The following is a 25,323-nucleotide window of genomic DNA, read 5'->3' as shown; positions in this document are numbered from 1 at the left end:
CAAAGAAAGGGAGAACAAAAGCATTCCACTTTCTCCTGTGTCTATGAATGACAGCAGCATTTACATTAATGAACTGTCATCTGAATACACTTCTTTCACTTGTTTTTCCCTCTCCCTTATAATTCACATATAAAATTCTGCTCCATGTGTAATCAAGTCATCTGGTACAGTTCCTGCTAAATGCGTTTTACCCATTAAGCTTATTGTATTATCTTTGCATTAAGGTGTTATTGACATGTGAAGCATCCATCTCTTTAATATTGTACACTGGATATTACAGATGTGCTCTGTGCAGCTCTGTGCTTTCTGTCTTGGCGGTGGGCTGCAAAGCAGTAGCTCATTGACACTGTGCATTGCAGTTTTCAGTAATTGGCTCGGTGCTTTCTGCTGTATTGTTTCACGGCACAGTGAAGGGCCCTGAGGGTTGCAAAAGTGAAATTGGAGGATCTTTTGAGCCTGTTTTGGTCCACAGTAGCTATACGGTTGTGACAGTGTAATAATTATCAGTTAACTAATACCAAAATGCTTGTATAATAGAAAAATCCATCTTAAAAATCATGTACATGCAAGTAGAAATACATTATTCTAATGTCTCTGCAATTAATAAAATAACTCGGATGATGATGGTGGGTTCTCATGCTTGTTTAAAATAGGCCTCTTGGATCAAATGCTTCTTTTGTAGTGATGCTTGTAATGTGAGGAAAAATATTCCTTGTAAGCAAGAAATTGAGATTGTTTCAGAGTGAGCTGTTTACATGTTTAGTAGAGGTAGATGGGGGGAAATATATCAGTATTTGTAGTAGTATTATACTGGGATAATCAACTGATTCTGGACCCCCACTGATTCTCCTCCTCTGTTAACATTTAATATTAACTGGGATTTTTGTGTCAGGTTTTTCCCCGGTGTTCTTCCTGATCCGCCAATTTCTGCATCTCCTGGAAAGCGTAGATCTCAGTCCCTCAGTGCACTGCCCAAAGATGACAAAACCAGTCCTGGCAAGGTAAACGTTTATCATTTAAAAGTTTGGGGACGCTAAGACTTTTTAATGTTGGTGTGTTTTAACATATTTTAAAATGTAATTTATTCATTTTTAACAGCCATTACTCCAGTCTTCAGTGTCACATGATGATCCTTTATGCTGATTTGGTGCTCAAGAAACAATTCATATTATTATCAATATTGAAAACAGTTGTGCTGCTTAATAATATTTTTGTGAAATTCCTATGAAATTCTTAGATTAAAAGGAAGTTCAAAACAACAGGATTTATATGAAATAGTCATCTTTTGTAACAATGTACAAGTCTTTACTGACACTTTTTGATCAGTTAATAAAAACTCACTCTCTTGCACAGACACATTCACTCATTCCTTCTTATTCTTTCACTTTACAGAGGGAGAAAGACCACATCCGGAGACCCATGAACGCGTTCATGATCTTCAGCAAGCGGCATCGTGCACTGGTTCATCAGAGACACCCAAACCAGGACAACCGCACTGTCAGCAAGATACTTGGAGAGTGGTGGTATGCCTTGGGACCCAAAGAAAAACAAAAATACCACGACCTCGCATTTCAGGTTACTCCAACTGTCTTACATTTGCAGATATGCATGTTTAGACACCTAAATAACCCCCATTAAGTCAATCCAGCCCTTTGTAAATGTTTCTGCCATTCTTTCACAGGTGAAGGAGGCACACTTTAAGGCACATCCTGACTGGAAATGGTGTAATAAGGACAGAAAGAAATCCAGCAGCGATGGACGTGGTGTTCCAGGGGGCAAAGACATCCGCGAGAGGAGCATGTCAGAAACCACAGGTGTGGAACAGGACAAGCAGTGCAGCTGTCACTGTGTTAATGTGAATTATAGTTTAACAACTGATGCACTTTTTTAAAAGTAATTGTGATCTAATTGGTTCAATATTTTATAAGCCTTTTTAATAGTTAAAAGGATTTTGAATTTTAATTGCTCAACAATAGGGATTTTATTTATCACTTGGCTGATATTTTGCATCAGTAAAGTTTTTTTCAATTATACAAAGATAGCTGCAAATTATATATTTATAATCAATATTTCCAAGAATCCCAAAGACAGCAATACACTGGGGGGAAAATGATGGCATACTTGGCAAAACATTAGTTTAGTTTTGTAGATTAGTCATTCTTCAAGCTAGATAATTTGACATTTTTTTTAAAGTGTTTTCAAGGCATAAAATGCATATAGATGATCAAGAAATGTAAGATATAGGGCTGACCGATTAGGGCAAGTTTGGTCTCCGCTCCTGCCCCAACCCCGAGTCAGTTTCCCATAAATCTTTTTATGGAATTGATTTTTAATGATAATCTATTGTGAGCTATGAGGTTGTTAATCAATGGTAAATGCTTTTGTTGAAGCCATCAGCCCACAGCTTATTTTTTTTTAATACTCATATTTAGCAGCACAATTCCTGGTGAAAAACTACAGTAGCCATGATTGTGCCAAGAAATCTGCACCAATCAGAATTGTGCAGTGCAAATGCACCAAAAGAGCTCTCGGCAACCGCCCACTCCCATGAAGCACTGCGAATGGCGAAACAGAGTCAGTCTCCCCACGTTCTCAAACTAATTCATTGTTTGTGTATATATGCATTTTTTTTGCAATAAACTTGAAATTTAGTTTTTATATACATGATCAACAACTGAAAAGTGCCCCTATTATGCTAATTTAAAGGAACACTCCACCGTTTTTTCATATTAAACTATGTTATTCCCTTAACTAAGACGAGTTGATTCACACCTCTCTCGCCTCAGTGCGTGCACTCAATCGCTCTGCCGCGCGGCGACACTTTGATAGCACTTAGCTTAGCCTAGTTCATTCATTAGGATCCAAACAGAGATGAAGCTATAAGCGACCAAACACCTCCACGTTTTCCCTATTTAAATACAGTTACACGAGTAGTTACACGACCAAATATGGTGACACAATAAAACGTGGTGCTTTTCTAAGCGGGTAAAAAGGATAACTATAATGTATGGCGGAATAGCACTTGGGAGCACTTCGACTCGGCGCAGTAATAGCATCACTCCTGAAAAATCCTCTCCCCCTCTCACTTCTGTTATTAGAAACAACGTGACTTTTTACTGCGCCGAGTCGAAGTGATTGTTGTGATTGGTCTATCGCTTACAGCGTGTGTCAGAAACTAAATGGCCATTACAATATAACAAATGTACACACTGTAAAGACAGTAATGATGACACTGATTTTACCATATCAATTTGAGCGCAGGAGTGATGATGAAACATTGGAAGATCTAGTTGTTCAACCCAAACCTCCATCGCAAGGATGAATTCAGCTGGACATTTCTCAGTGATACACTACTCAGTTTGTCGTACATTATGAGATGTTGCAACTGTAATTCCTCTACATCAGCATTAACAAGTGTATGTCCATCAACAAACCGATGTGTATATTTCTGTGTTGTGGGAACTGTATTATTAACATTATCAATAACAGTGCTTACGTTAGCCAAGCACTAACGTGAATTACTGTTGTAACATTAAAGTTTGTAAAACAAATCTTGCTCCATCCTTTATTATTACTCAAAGTGGTAATAATAACAGACAATCTGCATTAAAGGGATGATTCGGAGTAAAATCAACCTACGGTCCTTTGCACCATGACCTCGAGCCAAACCCCCCCCCAGAAGCCGTTTTTCCCTTGATCGAACATTATTAAAGTTAGAGCTTATTTAGAGATATCAGCCGAATGGCTTAGTGCAGGCGCTAATGGATCCAAGGTTCTATCTCGTAAATTACCCCACTAATAATGCCCAGAATGGTACCAAACATCTACAGTGGTACAAATAGGTTCTGTACTCATAAAACGAGGCATTGGAAAGTTTGTAAGTACATCAGGAGTTTATTTAAATAACACTTGCCTGATGGCTCATGCTACTGCTAACCCGGACGTCAAGGTCACTTCCGTGATTTGGGAAAAGCCCGTAAAAGTCCTGGCAGAAAGCGATGCATAAGGATGTAGTGTAAAAAAAGCTTCTGGGGGGTGTTTGGCTCGAGGTCATGGTGCAAAGGACCCTAGGTTGATTTTACTCCGAACCATCCCTTAACACAGTTTTAGGTAACAGTGGCCCACAGCTGATTAGCAGAAGTATTTCAGTAAGACATTAATAATGTGGGTTAGCCGGAGACCTACACAATATAAATCCCCAAAACTACTAATTTGCCAATCCTGTGTTAACCTCGCAGAGATTTGAGAAACAATCCTCCTGTTGTATCTCTGTGGTAATTTTAACTACTGACTCTTCACATCCTCATCCTTTGGAAGTGTTTACAAAGAGAATATGCTTCTGTAGCGCAGAAAACAGCGTCTTCTTGACATGCACACAACACCAACAAGCTGCAGTGTTTTAGGGTGACCAGTGAAGACCATAGGTGGGAATTATGCAGATTTGTTACATTGTTACGTATGCAGGTCAATGAAGTGAGACTGGAATTACTGACGGCTCGTTTCGGCAGTTCACAATCGATTCTTTCTTTTGAGAGACAATAACTTTATGTATCGTGCTCTTTAATCTTTAAAACTTTGCAGACCTTTTACATTGAAAAAGGGAAAAAGTGGATGGGCACTTGTGGTCTGTTGTTTATTTTTTCCATTGTGAATGCACAAAATATATAGTAAATTCTTCTATTTCAGAACCTCCATCTGTTTCAATGGGGATGGAGCTTAAAGGTGTGGGGCCTGGCATGGTGAGCGTGTCAGAGCGAGGCGGAGGTGAAGGACATGGTCAATTGCCCCGTCCTCGTGCCTTCTCTCAGAGCGCCATGCACAATCTGGAGAGGAGCGAGAGAGGCAATCCACAGGCACTCGCTGAGCTCGCACAGGTATTAGATGCCCACTTGCGCAAGTGACACATTTTCAGAGATTCATGCTCAACTAACTCTTCCTGTATTTTTAGATGTGTGGTGATGGTGGTCAGGTTGCAAGGCGGGGTGCTCTCTCTCAGACGCAGAGGGGGGTAAGTGAGGACATGACAAGCGATGACGAGCGTATGGTCATCTGTGAAGAAGAGGGGGATGATGACGTCATTGGTAAGTCAGACTTCATTTTTCTGAGACACTTCCTCTGGTCCTTGATTCCATAAGGGTCTTAAAAATACATTATTAAGTGAAGATGTACATTTCTTTTTGTAATTATTTATTAGCAATTGCGTCATTCTGTTGTAACGGTTATTGTTTGCTATTGTCGTGTCTTGTTCAGAGGACTCATATCCGGGTAGCTCTATTGACCTGAAGTGTAAGGAGAGGGTGACAGACAGTGACAGTGAAAATGGATCTGGAGATGAAGGAGAACGCAAGGTACCATCTCACATATTTTATATCTGTCTGTGTTAATTGCACAAAAATGTGCTCCTTAAAGGGATAATTCACACAAAAATGAACATCTTGTCATCTTTTACTTGCCCTCATGTTGCTCCGGAAAACAATTTAGGGTAAAACTGCTTGTCCAAATAGTGAAAGTGAATGGATTTGCTGAAATCAAAACAGGGATGTGATGTAATAGGTGAGCCAATTTCCACCCACTACCAAAGAAACCGGCAGTGGCTTCTGCTTGTTCTTAAAGGCTGAATAATTCCAAAATGAACTTTGGAATTTGACAGAAAAATATAACAAAGAATATCATTTACATGTAGCGCATCAATTCTGCGTGGTAAGACTCTCTCACTCTCTCTTTGCGTGTGTGAGAGAAACACAGAGTGGTCTCAGCTAAGCAACGGCACTTTCACACTACAGTTTACGGTGCGTTTAATATGCTGCAATTGAGATCAATTGCAATAGTGCACTTTAAAAATATATCTGTGCTAAACCTAAACTTAGCCTCTAACTCAGAAACTGGCTAGTGAAATCTAACAATTTATCATCCAATTGGCTAATGATAGGCATTATTTAGTCGCCTAGTAGGAAAATGTAGTCAAATGTGAGTGATTAAATTGCGTTGTAGAGGGTTGCAGTGGAATTGGCGTTTTGTGCCGCTTTATAAAGGCAGAGCACCAACCGGTATTCACACACTTGAACGTCGTTGCAACGGCTGTTTTCTGTGTTTTTTTCTGCCAACCTCCTGCGCCCCCCTGCAGTGCCTGTGTGCCCCTACTCCTCACTGGAAATGAGATTTACAAGCTACTGCTCTCAGAGTTCATTGTCAGTGAACAAAGACTGAAATTATGGTCTTTTTCTTACACAAATCTATCGAATGGCTACCAAAGACTTGAAACATAGAGCACAGTGAGTGTGTATGGAAAAGAGAAGCATTCATACTAAAGGCCTGTTCACACCAACACAAATGTTTGGCATGAAAATTCAGTTCACATGTGATTTTCAAACCAATGCATAAAAACGGTTGATGGGCTTAATGAAAATGCAAAATCACTGTCTTACAGTAGGTGTCGCTGACCCCAGAATATGCATTTGCATATTTATTGCATTATTATATGAATAAGTCGGTGTGTGTGTAAACCTTTTGAATTGGATGATCACGGTAAATTGTACTTTTGTCATTAGGGTAATGTAAATATCTCATGTAGCTTCTAAAGGACAGTGATAAAAAGATCTTTAAACAAAATGAATAAAGCAAATGTACAACCCACAGTCTTAATGCATCGTGTTGCCATCTTGAGCACCAGTGAATGTTTTCACCTTCACCTAATAGTCTCTCAGTTGTCCACAGAGTAGGATGATGGATCTCAAAATCATACTGTTAAAAAGGGTTTAATTATGCAGAAGATACTAGAAAACCAAAGAATATAAGGAACCTGGAGGATTTTTCTGAAGAACAGTGCTCAGTTGAACTGTTCAGGACAAACAAGTTACTCATGAACAACTATCACAAAACATAAAAACAGTTGTTGATCATCCAGGTAACAACTCGCACTATTAAAATTCAAGGGTATATACAAATTTTAACGGGTTCATTGTGTAAGTTCAGTCCTTATTTTGTCTTTTGGACTATGTCAACATCTCTGTTGTTATGTGAAACAGCTTATTCAGGACAAAAACTAATTCTAAATAAAAACATGCAATTTTTATGATCCCTTTTATTTTGTCAAAATTATTAAAGGTGCTCTAAGTGATGTTGGGTGACGTCACTTCTTGTTGGCGTTCAAAGTATTGTCAAACAAAACGGAGGCTAGCTAGACCCTCCCTCCTCCTCATCCGTGCACTAACCGCCCAACCCCCACCCCCAAATCCTTCTTGTCGGTTATTGGCTGGAACAGTTTGTTATGTTTCGTGGTGCGGGTTAGCCCAGTTTGTTTTTGTTGCCGTTTGTGGAGCCTGGGCTGTCTACAGAGACCGTGTTTTTTACAGCGTGTTCAGGGGACAGGCAGCTAGTGGATGGTGAGGAGATGTTTGCTGTAATTGACAAAAAATGTTTTGGCCTAAAAAACATGTGACATCGCTTAGAGCACCTTTAACATCTTGCATATTAACCCCTCTGTAAAAGAAATTCAGCTGCGTTGACTATGCAGATGTTGGTGTTGGTCTGAACAGACGCATTAACAGCCGTTCATTCAAATTAAAATGTTTATCAAACTGAATTGTTGCACCAAACATTTGTATTGGTTGTGAACGGGCCTTAAAAGTAAATAATTACAGCGTTTTGGTGAACTATCCCTTTAAGATAAATATAGTCCTGCAAAATAGTGTGATATGTAGAACGCTTTGCTTTCTGTTAAAACTAGAAAATTGCTTGTAGTCCTTAAGCTTTTTTCCAAAGTTAATTATTAATAAAGTTTACAGAAGGTCATTATACAGTATTTTTATTAACTGGTAAAAGATCTGTGTCATTGCATTTGCCTGCTGCCTATGGCAAATTTATGCTCTTTTTGCATACGTGCCACTTTTCTCTTATTCTTTTTCATCAGAGAGTTTTTGCTCCAGTGATTTGCTCCTCGTCTTACGGCCCTGGTCATGGTCGGAGCGTGTCTCTCTCCTCCTACCCCACTTCTAGACGTTTTAGCGACACTTCCTCAAAAAGAAAACGAACAATGGAGGGAGGTGATGGAGAGCGAAGGGAAGGTGAAGGAGGTGTGTCCCAGTCCTCTGCAGGTCAGTCCATCCTGGTCAGTTCTGGCGGGGGAGTGTCGTCAGTTCTAGGAGCGGTGAGAGTGGCGTCCACTGTCGTCACAAATGTGGTGCGTCCTGTGGTCAGCACACCAGTGCCGATCGCCAGCAAGTCCCCTCACGACAGAAAACCTGCTCCGCCCCAGACACAGCTTTTCATCGGTCCTGGTTCCACAGGAAACGTGACAACAGCTTCTGCTGGAGGGGGTGGGTACTCTTCCTCATCATCGCCCAATCCTGTTAGTGCATCAGCAGGTCAAGGGGGGCTGGTGACCAATCTAGTTTTGGGAGGCACATTCCAGGCTCCGCCCGCTGTACAGCTTGTCACACCTCCTCCTCCACAAAACTCTGTTTCCCCAGCATCGTTTACTCATAGTAACGGTCCGCTGCCTCTGCCAGTGCTGCAGTCGCACATTCTCCCCTCTGCCTCATCAGGCCAAAAACCGATAACACAGGTCCAGTACATTCTCCCTACCCTCTCTGCCAACAATCCCAAGAGCCCCTCCCCTCACCAGGCCAGTCAGCCAACCAGTATCTTCACCCTACCCACAGCTCTGCCCACTCACGCCTCACTGGCCAACGGGAAGCAGTCGGGGTACGTCTCCAGTCCAGCTGTGGGAGTTGTTAGCCCAGGAGCCAGAGGTGAGGATACATACATTTAATAAAACAGAACTCGAATATGTGTTAAATACATTGGTATATTAATAGAGTACTGCAGGGATGACGTCAAAACCCAGAAGGCTAATTCGCTACTGGTTCCTTCGAGATTTTCCTATGGGTTTTTATGATGGGGTTTTTCAATTTATGAGTAAAATAAGGTCTGTGGTAAACATAATTTGATGATACTTTTTGTTCTACTATGGACATTTTGTTCTGCAATGTAAACTGCACACACTCACACCCCAAACATTCTTATCTAGTTACTTATTAAATACATTTAAAAAAAATAATCATAACAGATTCAAAATCCGCGTGTTTGATATGAGTGTGTATAATTTACGATGTAAAGAAAAACATCCAAGTATTGTCAAGTTATGTTTAAAACTAGGGCTGCACGTTTTCAAGTTTTTCATTAACCGTTAACCGAGGCCCTTAGCGGTTAATACTCGGTTAACCATAGTGTGCGCGCCGCGGGTGAGACATATCCCCACGACCCCACCACTATTTTCTAAGGTCGATATTGTATAGAGGGTTTTCACCTACGTCACGATTTGGTCAGTTACCCGGATGCGCGGCCATATTGGAGGTACTCGGATGTAAACAACGGCATGGATTGCACTGTTTATGTACTATTGAACACATTGTTACACTCATTTCTGATGTCTAAACCATGGGAAAAACACATGGAAGCTGCGAAATCATATAGAGAAGGACTTGGTAAGCAGGAAAGAGCTCAAAATTTTGACAAACTTAAGGTAATATGTGGTAAAGATCTGAACGATTTTTTCGTATCCCGACATTGGCTACGTTCAGATTGTCAGTCCAAAAAAAAGCACATGAAATCAGTTTCAAGCTACATCCATATGTGGTTTAATATCCTATTCAAATCACATATCAGGAAATCCACCAGTCTGAACGCTCTTTCTCGTGGTTTATGTGACTTTCTCACGCCACGTAAAATATAAACATCAGACGTTGTTATAGGGAACATGCTGAAAGTCGCTGCCGAAACAAGGTTGTGTTAATGCAAAGTGCCGGACGAGCAGAAAATTATTATTTTTGAAAAGTATTTTGAAACCGGCGCGGATGAAAAAGAGTTGTGCATACAGTAACCTACCAGCCTCCTACAGTTCTGCAGCTCGAGACACAGTAGTCCAGCGCGGCGGCTATACATTTCCATATTGTAAAATTTAAATAAGAAAACATTTATATTGCAAATGCAAACCCCTCCATCAACGCAACATCATTGCCGTATTGTCAAAGAGCTGCGTGGACACACAAATCGGTTCTGAACAGTTGCAATACAGTGTGGACATCATTTTAGATCATATTCCAATCGGATACAAAGATAATCGGATTGACAGTGTGTATGTACCCATAGTTAACTATTATACGTCAAAATTTTAGCCATAGTTAACGCTTCATTTACACATGTGGCTGATGCTGCGCCTCTCTCAACCACAAACGCCATCTTTCATCAGTTTTTTGCACTCTTCTCTTTAACTTTCGGCAGTCTATAGAACTAGAAATGTTTTTTCTCGGTGCGACCGATGAGTACAGACCAAAACTTGACCATTTTTCAGAAGCAATAATCAGCCAAATTTGCGAGTCCGTTCAGTTCAATGGCACTGTTTACGTTCAGTACCTCCAAAATGGCCGACTTCCGGATTGATGACGCGTCGTGAAAACCCTCTATTGTCCCCACCACTTTTGAAACATCTCGCGGCAGGAATACCAATACAAATAAACAAAACATCTCCAGTTAACTAGCAGAGCATTCATTTCGTTCGTTCGTTTTTTTTTTTTTCTTTGGCGATCTAGCGCTGAAATGTTTTGTTTTTTAAATCAAGTGATCAAAGTGCTCGTTGCCGCTGCGATCGAGAAGGGTCTTGTAAAACGTGCGGAGGTATTATTAATTCGTGGCCACGAAACAATTCACCTGAATATTCACCCGTTCACATCACACACACACACCAAAAAAAGGAATAAAAAGCTGTACGAGAATAGTCGGCCTTCACTGAAGAGCTATCTTCACAGGTAAGAAAAACAGTTTAATAATTATTAATTCGTGGCCACGAAATAATTCACCTGAATATTCACCAATTCACAAAAAATAGGTCTTTAGCATTCACTAATTAATAGTATCAAACTGTTTTTGGCCACGTTGTAATTCGTTAAATCAAAATGAGGGAGGGAATTTGTTCAACGTGTCCACGATTTATTAAAACGAGGGAACAAATAAGTCATCGTAACAACTAATTATTTAGATCAGTGGACAGGGCGCATAAGAACAAACAGTGAGAGAGCCCCGGCCGCGCGCGCGCACTCTCACCGCCTTCAAACAACACGAGCGCTGTATTGCTCTCTCTCCCTCGCGCATATCAACACAATAGTAAAAGGTCGGAAGACCGATTGTGTTTTATAGATTAGTAGTTTGTTCAGATAAAGTGTTTGATTAGCAAGTACATGTTTAGGAAATGCATAATACAAATTGTATGGGTTAATGTAACGGTAAACGGACTCTGCGGGTAAAACTGTTGTGATGAAATTGCGCATGCTCGAGGTAAAACTGCTGGGGTAAAGCTGTGGCTCTGCGGCTCTGCAGACAGATATTATTGTGCTGCCATCAGTGGCGCGGATACTATGTTTGTTTCTGGCTCGCGCACGCTCGCGCACAGCCTTCACTCTCGCACAGCCTTCACTCTCGGACGCGCGCTTTCTTTGCCCGCTTCATATTAGAAAACTGGTCTAGCGGTCTCTGGTGGTGCAAAAATGTATTACAACTAAATTCAGTGCACGCCATTGACGCCACTTAACCGAGCAAAATGTTTCACTCGGTTACGCAATTTTTAACGGTTAATCGGTTAACCATGGACACCCCTATTTAAAACAGAACTTAATCTACTTATAAATGTAAAAGCCCATCTTGAGGGAATCACTGACAAATTATTCTTCCGGGTTTTGACATCATCCCTGCAGCACTCTATACTTTTCCCATTTAAAAACAATAGCCACGTTCACACATGAAACCTGTTAAATTGCAGTAAAATTCCCAGATTCGCTTTTTTTTAATCATCTGAAATATGCTGCGTACTTATATAATGCTGAATGCGTGTAGTGACGTCGCCACTCAGGTTTGGTAACTTGTCCGTTACCTGGCTTCCAGTTTCACTGTAGCTGGCGAAATGCACTATTTGAGCGAAGTAAACACAAGTTAATAATACAGTTAAAATAAATATCTGATTATCCTCCATAACGCGTGGTTGCTATTTTCATCACTTACAGTCTGTAAACTCTTTATTTTATTACCAAGGCAATGACTGACGCATTTGTATTTCATTCATAAGAGCTCTGTTATCAGCCCCACAGTGGAAAATTAAACCGGCATGGAATAGAACGGTTAAGCAACGAGAACGGTTTGGCCCGGCAGTGGAAAAACGGCTATAGAGTACACATACACGCACACAAATACGAGCGAAAAACAAATCAGTTTTAGCATAGGTGTCACTAGTGTCGCAGGAACTACATACTTCACCTTTAATGTTAATCGTGGGCACATAGCCAGTTGGCCTGAGCTGGAGGAGAAAGTTTACAGAACAGTGTGCTGCGGCTGGGCCAATGTTGACATGTTGTGGACAAACTAATTAGTGAAAAACATTCTAGGCACATATACAAGCTGAGCGCGAGTATGTGCGGTTGGAAATGTCTGTGTGTGCACGTATCATGCTGATGATTACAATTCCGCCACGCACTGTATGCATACCCTAACATTACAAATAAAAATTGAAGTATACACTGGGCTTAATTTGGGCAATTATAAAATAATACGAATAATTTTATTTGAGACAGACGAGGAGTTTAAAGTGGCCGAAGTAACTCTGCAGCATGTCAGAAATGGAAATGTGTCAACTGACTACTACTGACACACTATTTAAACTTGCAGTGTAGACCGCTTTATGAATTATAATCGGAGGGATTTCATTCCGATGCACTGGTAATCATGAAATTGCTGGATCTGTTGACACATGAACTCCAAACAGAAAAGAAGTACTTTAAAATCTTGAATTAAGGATATCTGCATACATTCATGTTGTTTCTGTTCTGTTTACCGTAAGAGGGGTTATTGCTGCTCTCCCTGCTCTTATCCATGCTAGGCTGCATGGATGCGCAGGGAGTTCTTGCCCAGAACGGAACCATACCGCCAATCCATACTGTATGCTAATTGTCAATCGTATTTTACGATAGTGGTCCTGACAGAAAAGGCTGTATGTGTGAAAGTGCCTATTGTCTTCTTCATTGTATAATTACATTGTATCATCATGTTGGCTTTGGGTTTTACAGGTACTGTTCTCTGTAATTTTGTACTATGCCAGATAAGACAGTCTGTGCAAGACCCAATTATTTTAAACACTCTTTTTCTCTCTCCCCCCCCCCCCCCCCCCCCCCCCCCCCCGCAGTGCAAACACAGTCACCAGTCTTGCAGGGCAAGATGCTGGTTCCCATGGCAACAGTGAGGGCTGCTCCTGCCCCCTCTCACCAGTTTCCCCTGGTAGCCCCTCCTCTTCCTGTTCAGAATGGAGCACAGGCAGGAAGCAAGGTGAGATCTCAAATGGGACATTCTTAAATAACAAATTTACACTGAATAGCATACCTGTATTATTCAGCATGTTTTCCTGTTTCCTTTCTGTCAAGATTATTCAGATTGCTCCGATGCCTGTCGTCCAGTCGCAACTGCCCTCCACGGGACCAGCGCAACCTGGGAGCCCATTTTCTGTTACTATGGGAACAGCTACAGTGGTCGCCCCAGGCTCTACCCCGTCTCAGACCGTGCTGCTACCGCCCCCACCAACAAGGTAGATTGCACACTCTCACAGGCATACTTATACTCACCTAGCCGCATACGCACAAACATCTCCCCCACTCTTATTTTAACAACTCCTACACTCCTGAAGTGCTGCAGCACTAGAGAATAACCCTGCCTTGCTGCTCTCTCTATAAAAGCTGTCTAATCTGGTTTCTGTGAATATTACTTTTTCTCCCACAGAATCACTTATGTACAGTCCACTCCTGGGGTTTCTTCTCCTTTGCCATTAGTTTCCACCACAACAGGCTCCTCTTCTCAGACAGCTCCAGCAACACCTGGATCTACTTATGTGCAATCACCCCTGGCGACCTTTGCAGCGATCGCTCATCCAGGACAAACTTTGGTGCAGCCACTGATTGCAGGTCAGTTGACTTATAATGAATATAATTTAATAAATAAATAAATGTATTATCTATTTAAAGTGTCACATGATCCTTCAAAAATCATTCTAAAATTACATTATTATTATTATTAATGTTGAAAACAGTTGTTCTGCTTAATTGTTTTGTGGAAACCGTGATGCACCTTTTCAGGATTCTATGCTAAATAGAAAGTTCAAAAGAACAGCATTTATGTTAAATTAATCTTTTGTAACACTGTACTCTTTACTGTGACTTCTGATCAGTTTTAATGCATTCTTGCTGAAAAAAAGTTTAGCAAGCTTTGCAAATAATAAAACAACTTCCCCCACACTTTATGGACTTAATTTCAGTATTTTACTTTTTCAAACAAATCATCGATCAAACGATTGCAAAAATTATTGTTTGTGTTGTCTTTTTTTGTGTTAATTTGCATATTGAACGTTTGTAAGTGTATTGTCTTCTGTTTCCCTAGGTCAGCCGTCGCTGCTGGCCCCAGCCCAGTCTCCCAGCGCCCCTCACGCTCCTGCCATCACCGCCATCTACACCCCTACAAATGTGACCTTGGCAACTGGGGTGGTGTCTGTGGCGACTGTGTCTCCAAGTGTGGTGTACACAGTGTCCAGTTCCTCTGGCCTATCTTCACACATCCTTCCTAAACACACAACACCAAACTCCATGACCTCTGTAACCTTGGATAGGCAGGGGAACATATCTGCACATTCTGAGAGACAGTTGCACCAGGAGAGAACACTGGACCGGCAGCACACGGACAGTCAGGTCTACACGCAGTCGTCTGAGAGACAGACAGAGAAGCTCTCTCTTTTACAGCCTGACAAACAGTTCCAGGTCCCGAGTAAGGGCAGTAGCAGCTCAGTTGCCCCTCCACAGGGCACTTCAATGCCACTGCAGCCTGGAAGCCCTGCTCAACCCTCTCATTCTGGTATGATAGACCTTAAAGAGGCCAAAGTATACCATTTTACAAAGTCTTGATTTAGTTTTTTGGGTGTACTAGAATAGTTTTTCATGCTTGAATGTTCAAAAAACACCTTATGTTTCACATATTTTGCATTGCTGTAGCACCTGACCCAGTCTGTCTGTATTACTCTGTATAGTTGCTGTCTCTATGAAGACCCTCGTTCAGAAAAAGTGCTTACTGATATAGAGAATAACTCTCTTGTGCTTTGTAACTTTGCAGACCTTTTTCATGCTCAAACAGCAACACACTAAAGAAAAAAAAGCATTATAGGTCCTCTTTCACATCATATACCCCATCTGTTTTCATGGTGGGTATGCGCCCAGTGGCGATTACTTTTAAGACTACACACAGTCCCTCTTTTCTCTTTCAACAGGCAGTGCTCCGGGGACTCCCAAACTGATTACTGCGAGGCCTCCTCAGAAAGTGAAAGCCACAGTGGCCAACATCCCAGTGGGCAGTTATGATGGAGGAGGGAGAGGCAAAGAACGAGACAAGGAGAGGGACAGGGAGAAAGAGAGAGAGCGAGAGCGAGAGAAAGACAAAGAGAGTGGTAGTCGGTTCTCATTTGAGATAGACAAGGCATCTGAGACGAGCTCTCCAGCAACCCTTCCACCAGAGGAGGGGTCCACAGACTCTGTAGCAGAAAGTGGTGCACATAGTGGGCGTGGCAAAGAAGCAAACGCTAAGGAGGTTAGGCTCATTAACTTGACTGTCAACTACATGATAACCTGAGTGATTAATAGTAGTTATATTATTTATTATATCAAAATATTCCCCCACTTTCACAGATAAGCCTAGTCCCAGACTAAAATGCACGTTTGAGCTGTTTTAACTGAAAGCAACTTGCACTGGCATATCTTAAAATATAACAGTGCCATTGTTTTGTCTCAAGATGCACACCAGCAATGTTTTTTTTCTAGGGTACATTTATAAAAGCTACTTAAATGTCCTAATTGAATCAAGGCCTAATCCTGGCTTACTCTAAGCCCTGTCTGTGAAACTGGGCCATTAGGTTTTAAATATCAGATATCACTAGGTGCAGTAGGCAAAATAAACAAGTTTGTGTATATGTGTATATATATATATATATATATATATATATATATATATATATATATATATATATATATATATATATATTTATTCATCGTTTTTATGATAATGCTAATTATTTATTCATTGTTTTTATGATAATGCTAATTCTGTTTTTTTACTCTACTCAGGCTGAATGGAAGGACTCCCACCCTTCTTCTCCATTACCTCCTCCCTCTGGGTCTGATCCTGCCCCACCTCAGTCTCATGGTGATAAAGATGCACCACCTAAAAAAGTCAAGGCCCGCCCCCCACCACTCAAACGACCATTTGATTCTGTTGACAAGTATGTTTTTCTGAAATGTTTTTTTCTGGTTTTTCTTGAGACTGCTGTGATTTATTTCCAGCTTAATGTATCTCTAGTCATCATATGTTTGTACTAATTTATCAAAAGTCTTAAGGTGCAGTCATATTGATAAAATGTCTCAGACAATAAGGTCCATTGTACAATGAAGTCACCTTAAAACCAAGCAGCTTTCTGTTGGTCAGCGTGGTAAATTCGTGTGACCAACTTGAACCTGATGCGAAATCTGCGTGTGGAAATCTTTCGCCCTCTCAAGAAAATTCTAATCATGTGGATTTCAAGTTGCTGAACAGTGCAGTGTTTCCCACAAGATTTTGTGAGACAAAATTTCAAAATTAAGAACTCCAACCCATGTTCAGTGTGCAAATTGAACAAAGAAATTTTTTGATGAATTGACCTGCACCTAACCTGTAAAGGTGACTCAAACCTCTTTTTAGTTGTGATATAGTGTCTCTGTCTATATTACATTCACCCTGGTGTTTTAGGAAGCCAAACATTTATACTAATATTATTAATATTCCTATGACAGTAATGTAACCATATATTGTAAAGCAAATTCAAGTTTAAATAAATGAAAATAAATTACCCTTTTGTGCTAATTTCTACACTTTTTGTAGAAAAGAGCTTTTATTTTGATGGAAACTTGAGACGTTCTGAGATGCAGAAAATGCCGGATCATGAGCTGATGGCGTGAGAAAAGTGAGCACTTCACTTTGAAACACGCAGCGCAAACAGACTATATACTTTTATTCAATCACCGTCTTTTGCGATTTGGTAAGGGCACAAAACCATATTGCACTTTCGATTTTAGTTTGTTTGGCAGATACTTTGCCAAAGCAATGGCATAAAACAACATTAGAGACCTTTTATGTTATTACGAGAAGTTTGAAATATTTTCGGATCATTATGAAACTGTGGTTCATTATGAAACAAATTATTCTAAAAGTTTTTGTGCAAAAATTGTGTTCAGAAATTACAAACTTTAGAATTTCTTTGTGATTCTTGGTAATTTTTGTACAAAGTTGAGTTCACGCAAAAGTGTCACAAATTACCTCGTTTGATTGTTGACTTGGAAATATTGCAGAATCATAAATGTTATATATAAAAATGTATTAGTTGCATTCCTATTTATATCCAGGTTTACATGAAAAAAAGAGAGACTTTTGGACCCCACTGCATGTGCAGATTGTTCAGAATCTTGTGACTGGTCATGTGTGCAGGGTCCTGTCAGAGGTGTACTTTGAAGAGCGCTTCGCAGAGCTGCCAGAGTTCCGTCCAGAGGAGGTGCTGCCCTCTCCAACCCTGCAGAGTCTGGCCACCTCCCCACGAGCCATACTGGGCAGCTACCGCAGGAAGAGGAAAAACTCCACTGGTGAGAGTAACATTCAGACCTCTCCACAGACTGATGAGTTATTGAGTTATATGAGTTTTCTTGCATATCAAATCAAAAATCATATAGCCCTCAACCCCACTTCTGTATGCAGACCTGGACTCGTCCACAGAAGATCCCATCTCTCCAAAAAGGAAAAGCCGCCGCAGATCTAGCTGCAGTTCAGAGCCCAACACACCTAAAAGCGCTGCAAAGTGTGAGGGGGAAATTTTCACCTTTGATAGGCCAGGTAATACTCCACTACCCACAAAACCTTCATGATTCTGTAGCCTATGTTACACGGATTCAACTACATTATAATAACCCTTCTCTCTCCCTGGTAAAGATGGAGAGGATGTACTGGGGGAGCTGGAGTTTGAAAAGGTGCCCTACTCCTCTCTCAGGCGAACTCTTGATCAGAGGAGAGCTCTCGTCATGCAGCTATTCCAGGAGCATGGCTTTTTCCCTTCAGGTAATGCACACATTTGGATAGAATCCTGTACCACCCACACAGCTCACAGAGCACACATAAAGCTCATAAGTGCAATAAAATACAAATAATTTGCAACGCTAATCTGATGTTATGGAAATAACATAATTCATTAGACCCACAGTTTTCATCCAGGGGGTTCCTGGACAGATACAATAAAAATATGCAATCTTCTTTAAAAATACAATGTAATAGTAAACCTATAATAAAAAATGTTAAATTAAAAATATATTATGAATATCTCAGAAAGAATGCATTTCACTATTTCTTTTTTTCTTGGTTGAATAAGCATAATTATCTGCAAGATTTGCCCGATTAAAAAATTCACTAATTAATCGCACATTTTTCTATAATTAATGGCGATTAATCGCAGCTCACGAAGTGTTTTATATAATTTTATAAAATCTTATTTTTTCAATCATTCAATTTCCAAATTAATGTTGAAACGAGAAATAAATGCGGTATATTTTAAATATTTGATCTAACAGGTAGGAAATATACAGAAATTGGATAGTTATTAAACACTGCACAGTTTTCACTGCATAAATTATAAATTAAATATAGATAATTTTTTTTACAATTCAGTCTAGAGCAGTGAGTTTTGTCCGTCCAAGCGCGAAAGAGTACTCAATGCGGCTGGCTCGCGCTGTCTAAAGCAGCTTTCTGTGCGTGTGTGTCGTGAGTTGTGTGTGTGTGTCACACAGACAGGAAATTTAACAAACAGTTATTGGGAAACTGTGGTGGGTGGACCTCGGTTCCTCTAGGAGGGTCCGGGGGCATAAAAATCTGTGAGAGAACTTTCTGTGATGAAATGTAATAAAACATGAATCTCAACTATGTTTGTGGTTGTGGCAGCTGAATAAGTGCACTTATGTGTCACAATAATGTTTCATTTTGATTTGATTTTAATATAAAAAACATTCATTTGAATTTCACTGCTTTACTAGTTTTCATAATGTAGAGTGTGTTCATTTATATGATGAATATAATCAATCAGGAGACAAGATGAGGTCAAATAAACCCTGTGTATAAACTGACATTCTCTTGATTTATGCTTCCATGAAATAAATAAATGTATGAAATGACAACTATCATGATTAATAATTGTAATTCAAATTTTTGGCATAATAATTACCAGTGTAATCAGACAGTCATCTGTCATTTTTCTCACCATCAAATGGTGGAAATCTACAAGTATGATTTCTCTTTTTTCACAAAAGGAGAATTTTTAAATGCTGTGCTGATCTCTCATTTCCATGCAGTTGCAGTTGCAGTTGCTCAGTTGTGTGAGAGACAGAACAAAAGTTGTTGCTCTTCTTGATGTTGGCTGAGTCCAAGTTGGGCGTCCCTGGGATAGTCCAATAGTAGTTAACCTCTCCTTTTCAGTTCCTGACTCCATCTAATGCTGTCTTTCTCTCCCCCTTTCGCCCCTCTCTCTGTCGGTCAATAGCTCAAGCTACTGCTGCGTTCCAGGCGCGATACGCTGATATCTTCCCCACTAAGGTGTGCTTACAGCTCAAGATCCGTGAGGTCCGGCAAAAGATCATGCAAACGGCAGCTCCGTCGGAATCGGCTGGCATTTCAGATCTTTCCTCGTTACCGGGGCCTTCTGGGGTGGCGATCGGTGACATGGCTGTGGGGGCAGACCCTCAGGAAAGAGATGTGGAGCGAGAGCGGGAGCAGAACAGCCCCGAGGAGCCCAGAAACGCTGGCGATTCACAGGACTCCACCAGATGAGGTTGACGGGCAGACGGATGGCTTGAAGACCAGATGTCTCCCCTCAACGTCTGCATGATCTACATTTGTTGTCTTGTCTCTGCTATGACCGCCTGCGAAGGACATAGAGAGAAAAAGCAAGAGCAAAATTTTCATGTCTATGGAGAAGATGAGGGGAGACGCCTTAAAACACTTTAGGGTTTTGAAACTTTTCAGTATTTTACGTGACATTGAATTATGAAAACGTTACATTTGACACGCGCAGACACTTGCCTACATAAACACAGACACTCTTGAATTTACAGCATTATCCTAGTCATTAGGCTTCCTTTGGACTTTGAAACTAGTGGGCCTGTCCTATACGCCAGTGAAGTCACAGTGCTGCTGATGTCTCTAGAAAGGCGGGATGTATGAGGGCACCCAATCCATTTTCAGACTGAGTTTTGTTCATATGGCCTGATTGGCAGTAGTTTGGCCACAGGTGTTTTTTTAAATTGGTTCGTGGGTTACTGCAGGTCATTGTGAGGCGGGCCTCCATTGGCTGAGTTTAAGTGATAATGAAGACTTATTGGACTTTTATTTTTGATATTTTGTGTTTTTATTTCTTCTGTGGTGTTTTAATTTTGAAGACTTTTCACGGAGAGCTTTGTTAAGGCACTGAAAACCTTCGGAGAGGGACTCTGAACTGCGTGCTGCCATTTGGAAACCTTTCGTCCTATGATTGGCTTTAGTGGTTGCCAATCAAACTGGAGTCATTCCAAAGCCTCTGATTGGCTAGCCATGAAGGAAAAGGTCATGGAAGGGAAGTCAACAGGCACATTATTGCCATTGATTTATGTTTTTCCATATATTAAGAGATTCCACATATTTAAACATTTCTTTCTTTGCCTTTTTTATTCAACTTTTCATGAGCTGGTGAAGCACAGAGCAATGAGAATGTTGGGAATATATTCTTAAATTTACCATAATAATTTTATTAACTTTTTAGAGAAGAAACTTGATTTTTCAACAAGTAATGCTACAGGTCATTGTTATAAAATTATCTCTCATTATTACTGTTCTTATTAATGCTTTGTTGTTCTTGTGGATCTGATCCTTATAACCTATATATACTGTATTCCTATTAATATACTCTTTCTTTAGCAGAAACAGAGGGATGAGTTCACCCTCTTCCCTCACTCCTAGAGGCCCTTCCACTACCTTTTTTTTAAACATGTTTCTCTTTATCTTGGTATTCACAATGTTTTATTTCTTACCAGGAAGTAATTACATAGGCCTTTGATGTAAGACACTCCAAACATCTTTCTGATAGTTGTATACTTTTACTATTATTATTATTATTATTATTAATTCCATTTGCCACTTACATTCCTCCCTTTCATTCCTCCTCCTGTCACTTTATCGTTCTTTTCTCAATCACTTTAAGGCTGTAAGGTGGGACTGGGAGGCCATCAATGGTAATCTTCTCCTGCACGCTGGTCTTTGTTGTACATAAATGCCGTAAGAGTCCAAAGACTCTACCATCAGATTAAAGAGCAAAAGCATCATTGGAAGGAACAAAGCCAGTAACAGGAAATACAATTGTAAAACAAAAGGATAAATAAAGAAATATGGTTATAAACTGTTATTGCGTTACCTTGTTTTGCTGCTTTACATATCAAAGAAATACTTTATACTGATAAGTTCTACATTTTAACTGTATCTCTCAGTATACAAATAAACAGATGTTCAAATAAACAGCCTCTTCTCCGTTATACGCTGCACACACACACACACACACACACACACAAAAAAGACTAGTACTATCTCTTCACTGGACAGTGATTGGGTGATGTCATACACGTGCATTTTGATTTTCTTTTTAGTAAAACGTCATTGATCTGTTTTTGTGTGTGATTCTGGGATGTAAATGTTCTTTTTGAAATGTGAAAAAAGGTTTGGAAGGCTCATAGTTCATCAAGCTATTAGATGCTTCTCGTGATTTTTAAGAATAAAGGGATGATGGGCTGTGTCCATATGCTACATTGTGGGTATTTGGTGTTGTACAGGAAATCAACCTACAAAGCCAATTACAGTATGGAGAGACTAATAGATTCCATGTAACATCAAAAACAGATTTAAAGTTCACTCAAACAAAGTTACAGTTTTTCTCGATTGTTAAGACACATTTCTTGAAAGCTGCTCTCCTTTTCTCTAAACTGAACACAAAACCCAATTTTCAAGCTACATTCACAAAACCTCAGACTCTTCTTGCAAAACCAAACTTTCACCTCAAAACAGTTCAATCTGTGCTCAAAACTGAACTATGTTGTCAAATCACGCCCCGAGTCAATCAAAATTAAAAACACTACTGAACAGTCACTAAACACTACGTAGAAAAATAGAAAACACAATGCTCAGGACATGAAGCTGGAGAAATAAATGTTTGTTCACTGTAGGCTAAATGCATGTTGCAAAACAAAAAAAAACCTATGCATTTAGCACTTGTACAAAAAGACAAAACAGAAATCTTGTGCATTTACACGTAGCACTTGTAAAAACAAACAGAAATCTTATGCGTTTGCCACTTTTGTACAGTAAGCCCATGTAAAAATAAAGTACAAAAATATACAAATAAGTGCATTACTCAGCCACAGCATCATGTCTCCGTACTGGGTCAGGCCACAGGACTTCATCCACATCACAGGCCACATTTTGTCTGGCCAGGCAACGGGGGAAAAAACCCCTGGCATGCCGTATCCAGGCTTGGCATGCCTCCACACCTCTGTCACCACAGGCAAGTCCCATGGCTTGCAGGAGATTTACCCTGGTGTAAGGTTGGCGTTCATATACCTTCCACCGCCATGAGGAGAAGAATTCCTCAATGGGGTTTAGGAAAGGGGAGTACGGTGGAAGCCAAAGATTGATAAAACCTTGGTTCATATCGAACCACTCTCTAACCTGGAGGGCTCTGTGAAAACTCACATTGTCCCAAACAACAACATAGATGGGATGCTCATCCTGCTGCCCTAACAGAGCATCTCGCATGTGATTGAGGAAAATGAGGAGCCGGTGAGTGTTGTAGGGCACCAGGTTGGCATGATGGTGGACAACCCCATGATTGCTGATGGCAGCACATAATGTGACATTGCCACCACGCTGCCCAGGAACACCAACAATGGCCCGATGGCCAATCACACTACGGCCTCTCCTTCTCCTTTTGGTGAGATTAAACCCAGCTTCATCCACGTAGATGTATTCATGGGGTCTTTCCATTGCATCCAGTTGAAAAACCCTCTGTAGAAATAGATATCGTTTTGGAAGTGATACAGAAAAAGTGATTTAGGCCACTACAGTAAATCACTACTTAGGAGTAATCAACATTGAATGTGTCTGGATATATGCCAACCTGTACATACTGGAATCTTTGCTCTTTGACTCTGTCTGAGTTGCGATCAAAGGGCACTCTGTATAGCCGTTTCATGCGCAGTCTGTTGCGCTTGAGGACACGATCAACAGTAGAGAGGCTGACACTGTCGATACCCTCAAAATGTACATGGTCCTCAATGATCTTCTGCTGAATTTCACTCAGTTTAATGGCATTGTTCTCACGGACCATATCAACAATTAGGGTCTCTTGGTGTGGGGAGAACATACCTGTCCTCCCACCCCCATGTGGCAGTCTTTCAATTCTACAAAAAGAGAACATGGAGTTACAAAAAAAATATACATGGAATACTAGGCCTACGAACAGTTAGACCAGTGGTTCTCAAAGTGTGGGGCACTCCCCACTGGTGGGGAATAGAGACGTGACAGGTGGGGCGCGCCAAACGGGAGGAAATTTTCCTTTTTATGCCTTTCTATCTTTATCCAGACATCCCAACTGTCCCGGAAGTTCCAGGAGTCTCCCACATATTGATAGCGGCTCCTTGACGCCCGCAAATGAGATCCAATCACCCGGAATCGTGCACTAGAGAGTGACTGCGCGCGCATGTGTGTTTGTGTGACTATAAAGGCATATTAATATTAGCGGAACAAACTTTCGCGCCCATAGATATATGTGTAGCTATATCTATGTTTCGCGCCGATGGGTAGCAGGCTAGTGTGGGCAATAAATAAATTGTGCAATGCAAAACAGGCTCATTGCCGCCACTAATGCAGGGATAAATAGACCTGTCTTGCCAAATGTATTTATCTTCTTTTCTTTTTTAACAGATTGCAAAGTGGCACTTTTATTGCTTTTCTATTTTTGAACTTGATACAAATTATGACACAGCTGCACTTTTATTTTCTCTATTTTTGAATTTCATGCAAATTATGACACAGCTGCACTGTGTATTTTTTTAACTTTCTGTTATTTGATGTAGATAGTTTGTATTTAGATATAACTTGTTACTATACTGATACTACTTGTTAATTCAATAAATTTGAACATTTTATTTCTTTAGCATGTTGAGGCAGGTGGGGCTTGGAAATTCCCCCTTGTCCAAAGTGGGGAAGAATTACCGAAAAAGTTTGAGAACCACTGAGTTAGACCAACCCTCCATTACAATACTACAGTACATTGGTACAGTGATGTACTGAAACATATTTACTTACAGTATACTGTGGTACAGTATATAGTATGTCATACAGTAATTGCTGTCAACATTTACATACTGTACTATAATGTCAAAAAAAGGTAATTACCTGTTCTTTTCTCTAAATCTTCGGATTATGGTGGACACAGTGAATCTACTGATGTTTGGTTGTACCCTTTGTCCAGCCTCCCTCATGCTCATACCATGGACAAGAACATGGTCAATCACAGTAGCTCTGATTTCATCAGATATTACTGTTCTTTGTCTTCGCCGACCTCCTCTCACACAAACTCTTCCTCTCAGATTTCTATCCATTGTAGGGCCTCACAAACAGTGCTCTCTGAACTGGCTTACTGTATATGTTCCCTCACATCATTAGCCACAAGTGTGATCAATTTTGAGTTGTTGTGTTCAAGTGGTGACACCTGTGCTTTAATTGTGTTTGACTATTGTCACCTGTGCTCAACATTATGCAGCACAGGTGCATCACAATGAAAATGTGTTGGCAAGTTGTGTCTAAACAGGTGAAAAGTGCTTATGGTTTTGCCAAAAGAGTGATTGATTCAATCAGTGGGTTCAGGGAACTGAGCATTTGGTTCAGACAATAGGGTTTAGTGTTTTAGCAATTGAGAAAAACTGTAATATACCTACCCTCACATTGTTCCAAACCTGTATGACTTTCGCTGTGGAACATTTTCAAAATGTGTCGTTGTGTTTTTGTACATTCAATGAAAGTCGGGGCGTTCCAATGTTATTTCGGCAACATTTGACTTTAATTGTATTAACCAAAACAGTTGAAACATTCTTCAAAATATATACCTGT

General features: G+C 40.4%; 1 protein-coding gene across 2 annotated transcripts in view; it reads left to right on the top strand.

Moving 5' to 3' along the window:
* cicb (capicua transcriptional repressor b) overlaps positions 1–21,566 on the top strand; it is a 45,291-nt gene extending 23,725 nt beyond the window's left edge. For both annotated transcript variants that reach the window (XM_084385012.1, XM_084385013.1), the window contains 17 exons: positions 893–1,001; positions 1,393–1,575; positions 1,682–1,814; positions 4,687–4,874; positions 4,949–5,081; positions 5,251–5,348; positions 7,910–8,750; positions 13,226–13,365; positions 13,461–13,621; positions 13,813–13,994; positions 14,467–14,934; positions 15,344–15,660; positions 16,194–16,348; positions 17,587–17,738; positions 17,851–17,985; positions 18,082–18,207; positions 19,676–21,566. In XM_084385012.1, the coding sequence (XP_084241138.1) occupies positions 893–1,001; positions 1,393–1,575; positions 1,682–1,814; positions 4,687–4,874; positions 4,949–5,081; positions 5,251–5,348; positions 7,910–8,750; positions 13,226–13,365; positions 13,461–13,621; positions 13,813–13,994; positions 14,467–14,934; positions 15,344–15,660; positions 16,194–16,348; positions 17,587–17,738; positions 17,851–17,985; positions 18,082–18,207; positions 19,676–19,962 (3,808 nt within the window). In that variant the 3' untranslated portion in view covers positions 19,963–21,566. The remainder of the gene's footprint in view (positions 1–892; positions 1,002–1,392; positions 1,576–1,681; positions 1,815–4,686; positions 4,875–4,948; positions 5,082–5,250; positions 5,349–7,909; positions 8,751–13,225; positions 13,366–13,460; positions 13,622–13,812; positions 13,995–14,466; positions 14,935–15,343; positions 15,661–16,193; positions 16,349–17,586; positions 17,739–17,850; positions 17,986–18,081; positions 18,208–19,675) is intronic.
* The last annotated feature ends 3,757 nt before the right edge of the window (positions 21,567–25,323 follow it).

Source organism: Rutilus rutilus, assembly GCF_951802725.1.
Source record: "Rutilus rutilus genome assembly, chromosome: 17".
In the NCBI taxonomy this organism is placed as follows: domain Eukaryota; kingdom Metazoa; phylum Chordata; class Actinopteri; order Cypriniformes; family Leuciscidae; genus Rutilus; species Rutilus rutilus.
The sequence above is the reverse complement of the archived record's forward strand: the minus strand, read 5'-3'. Positions and strand labels throughout refer to the sequence as shown.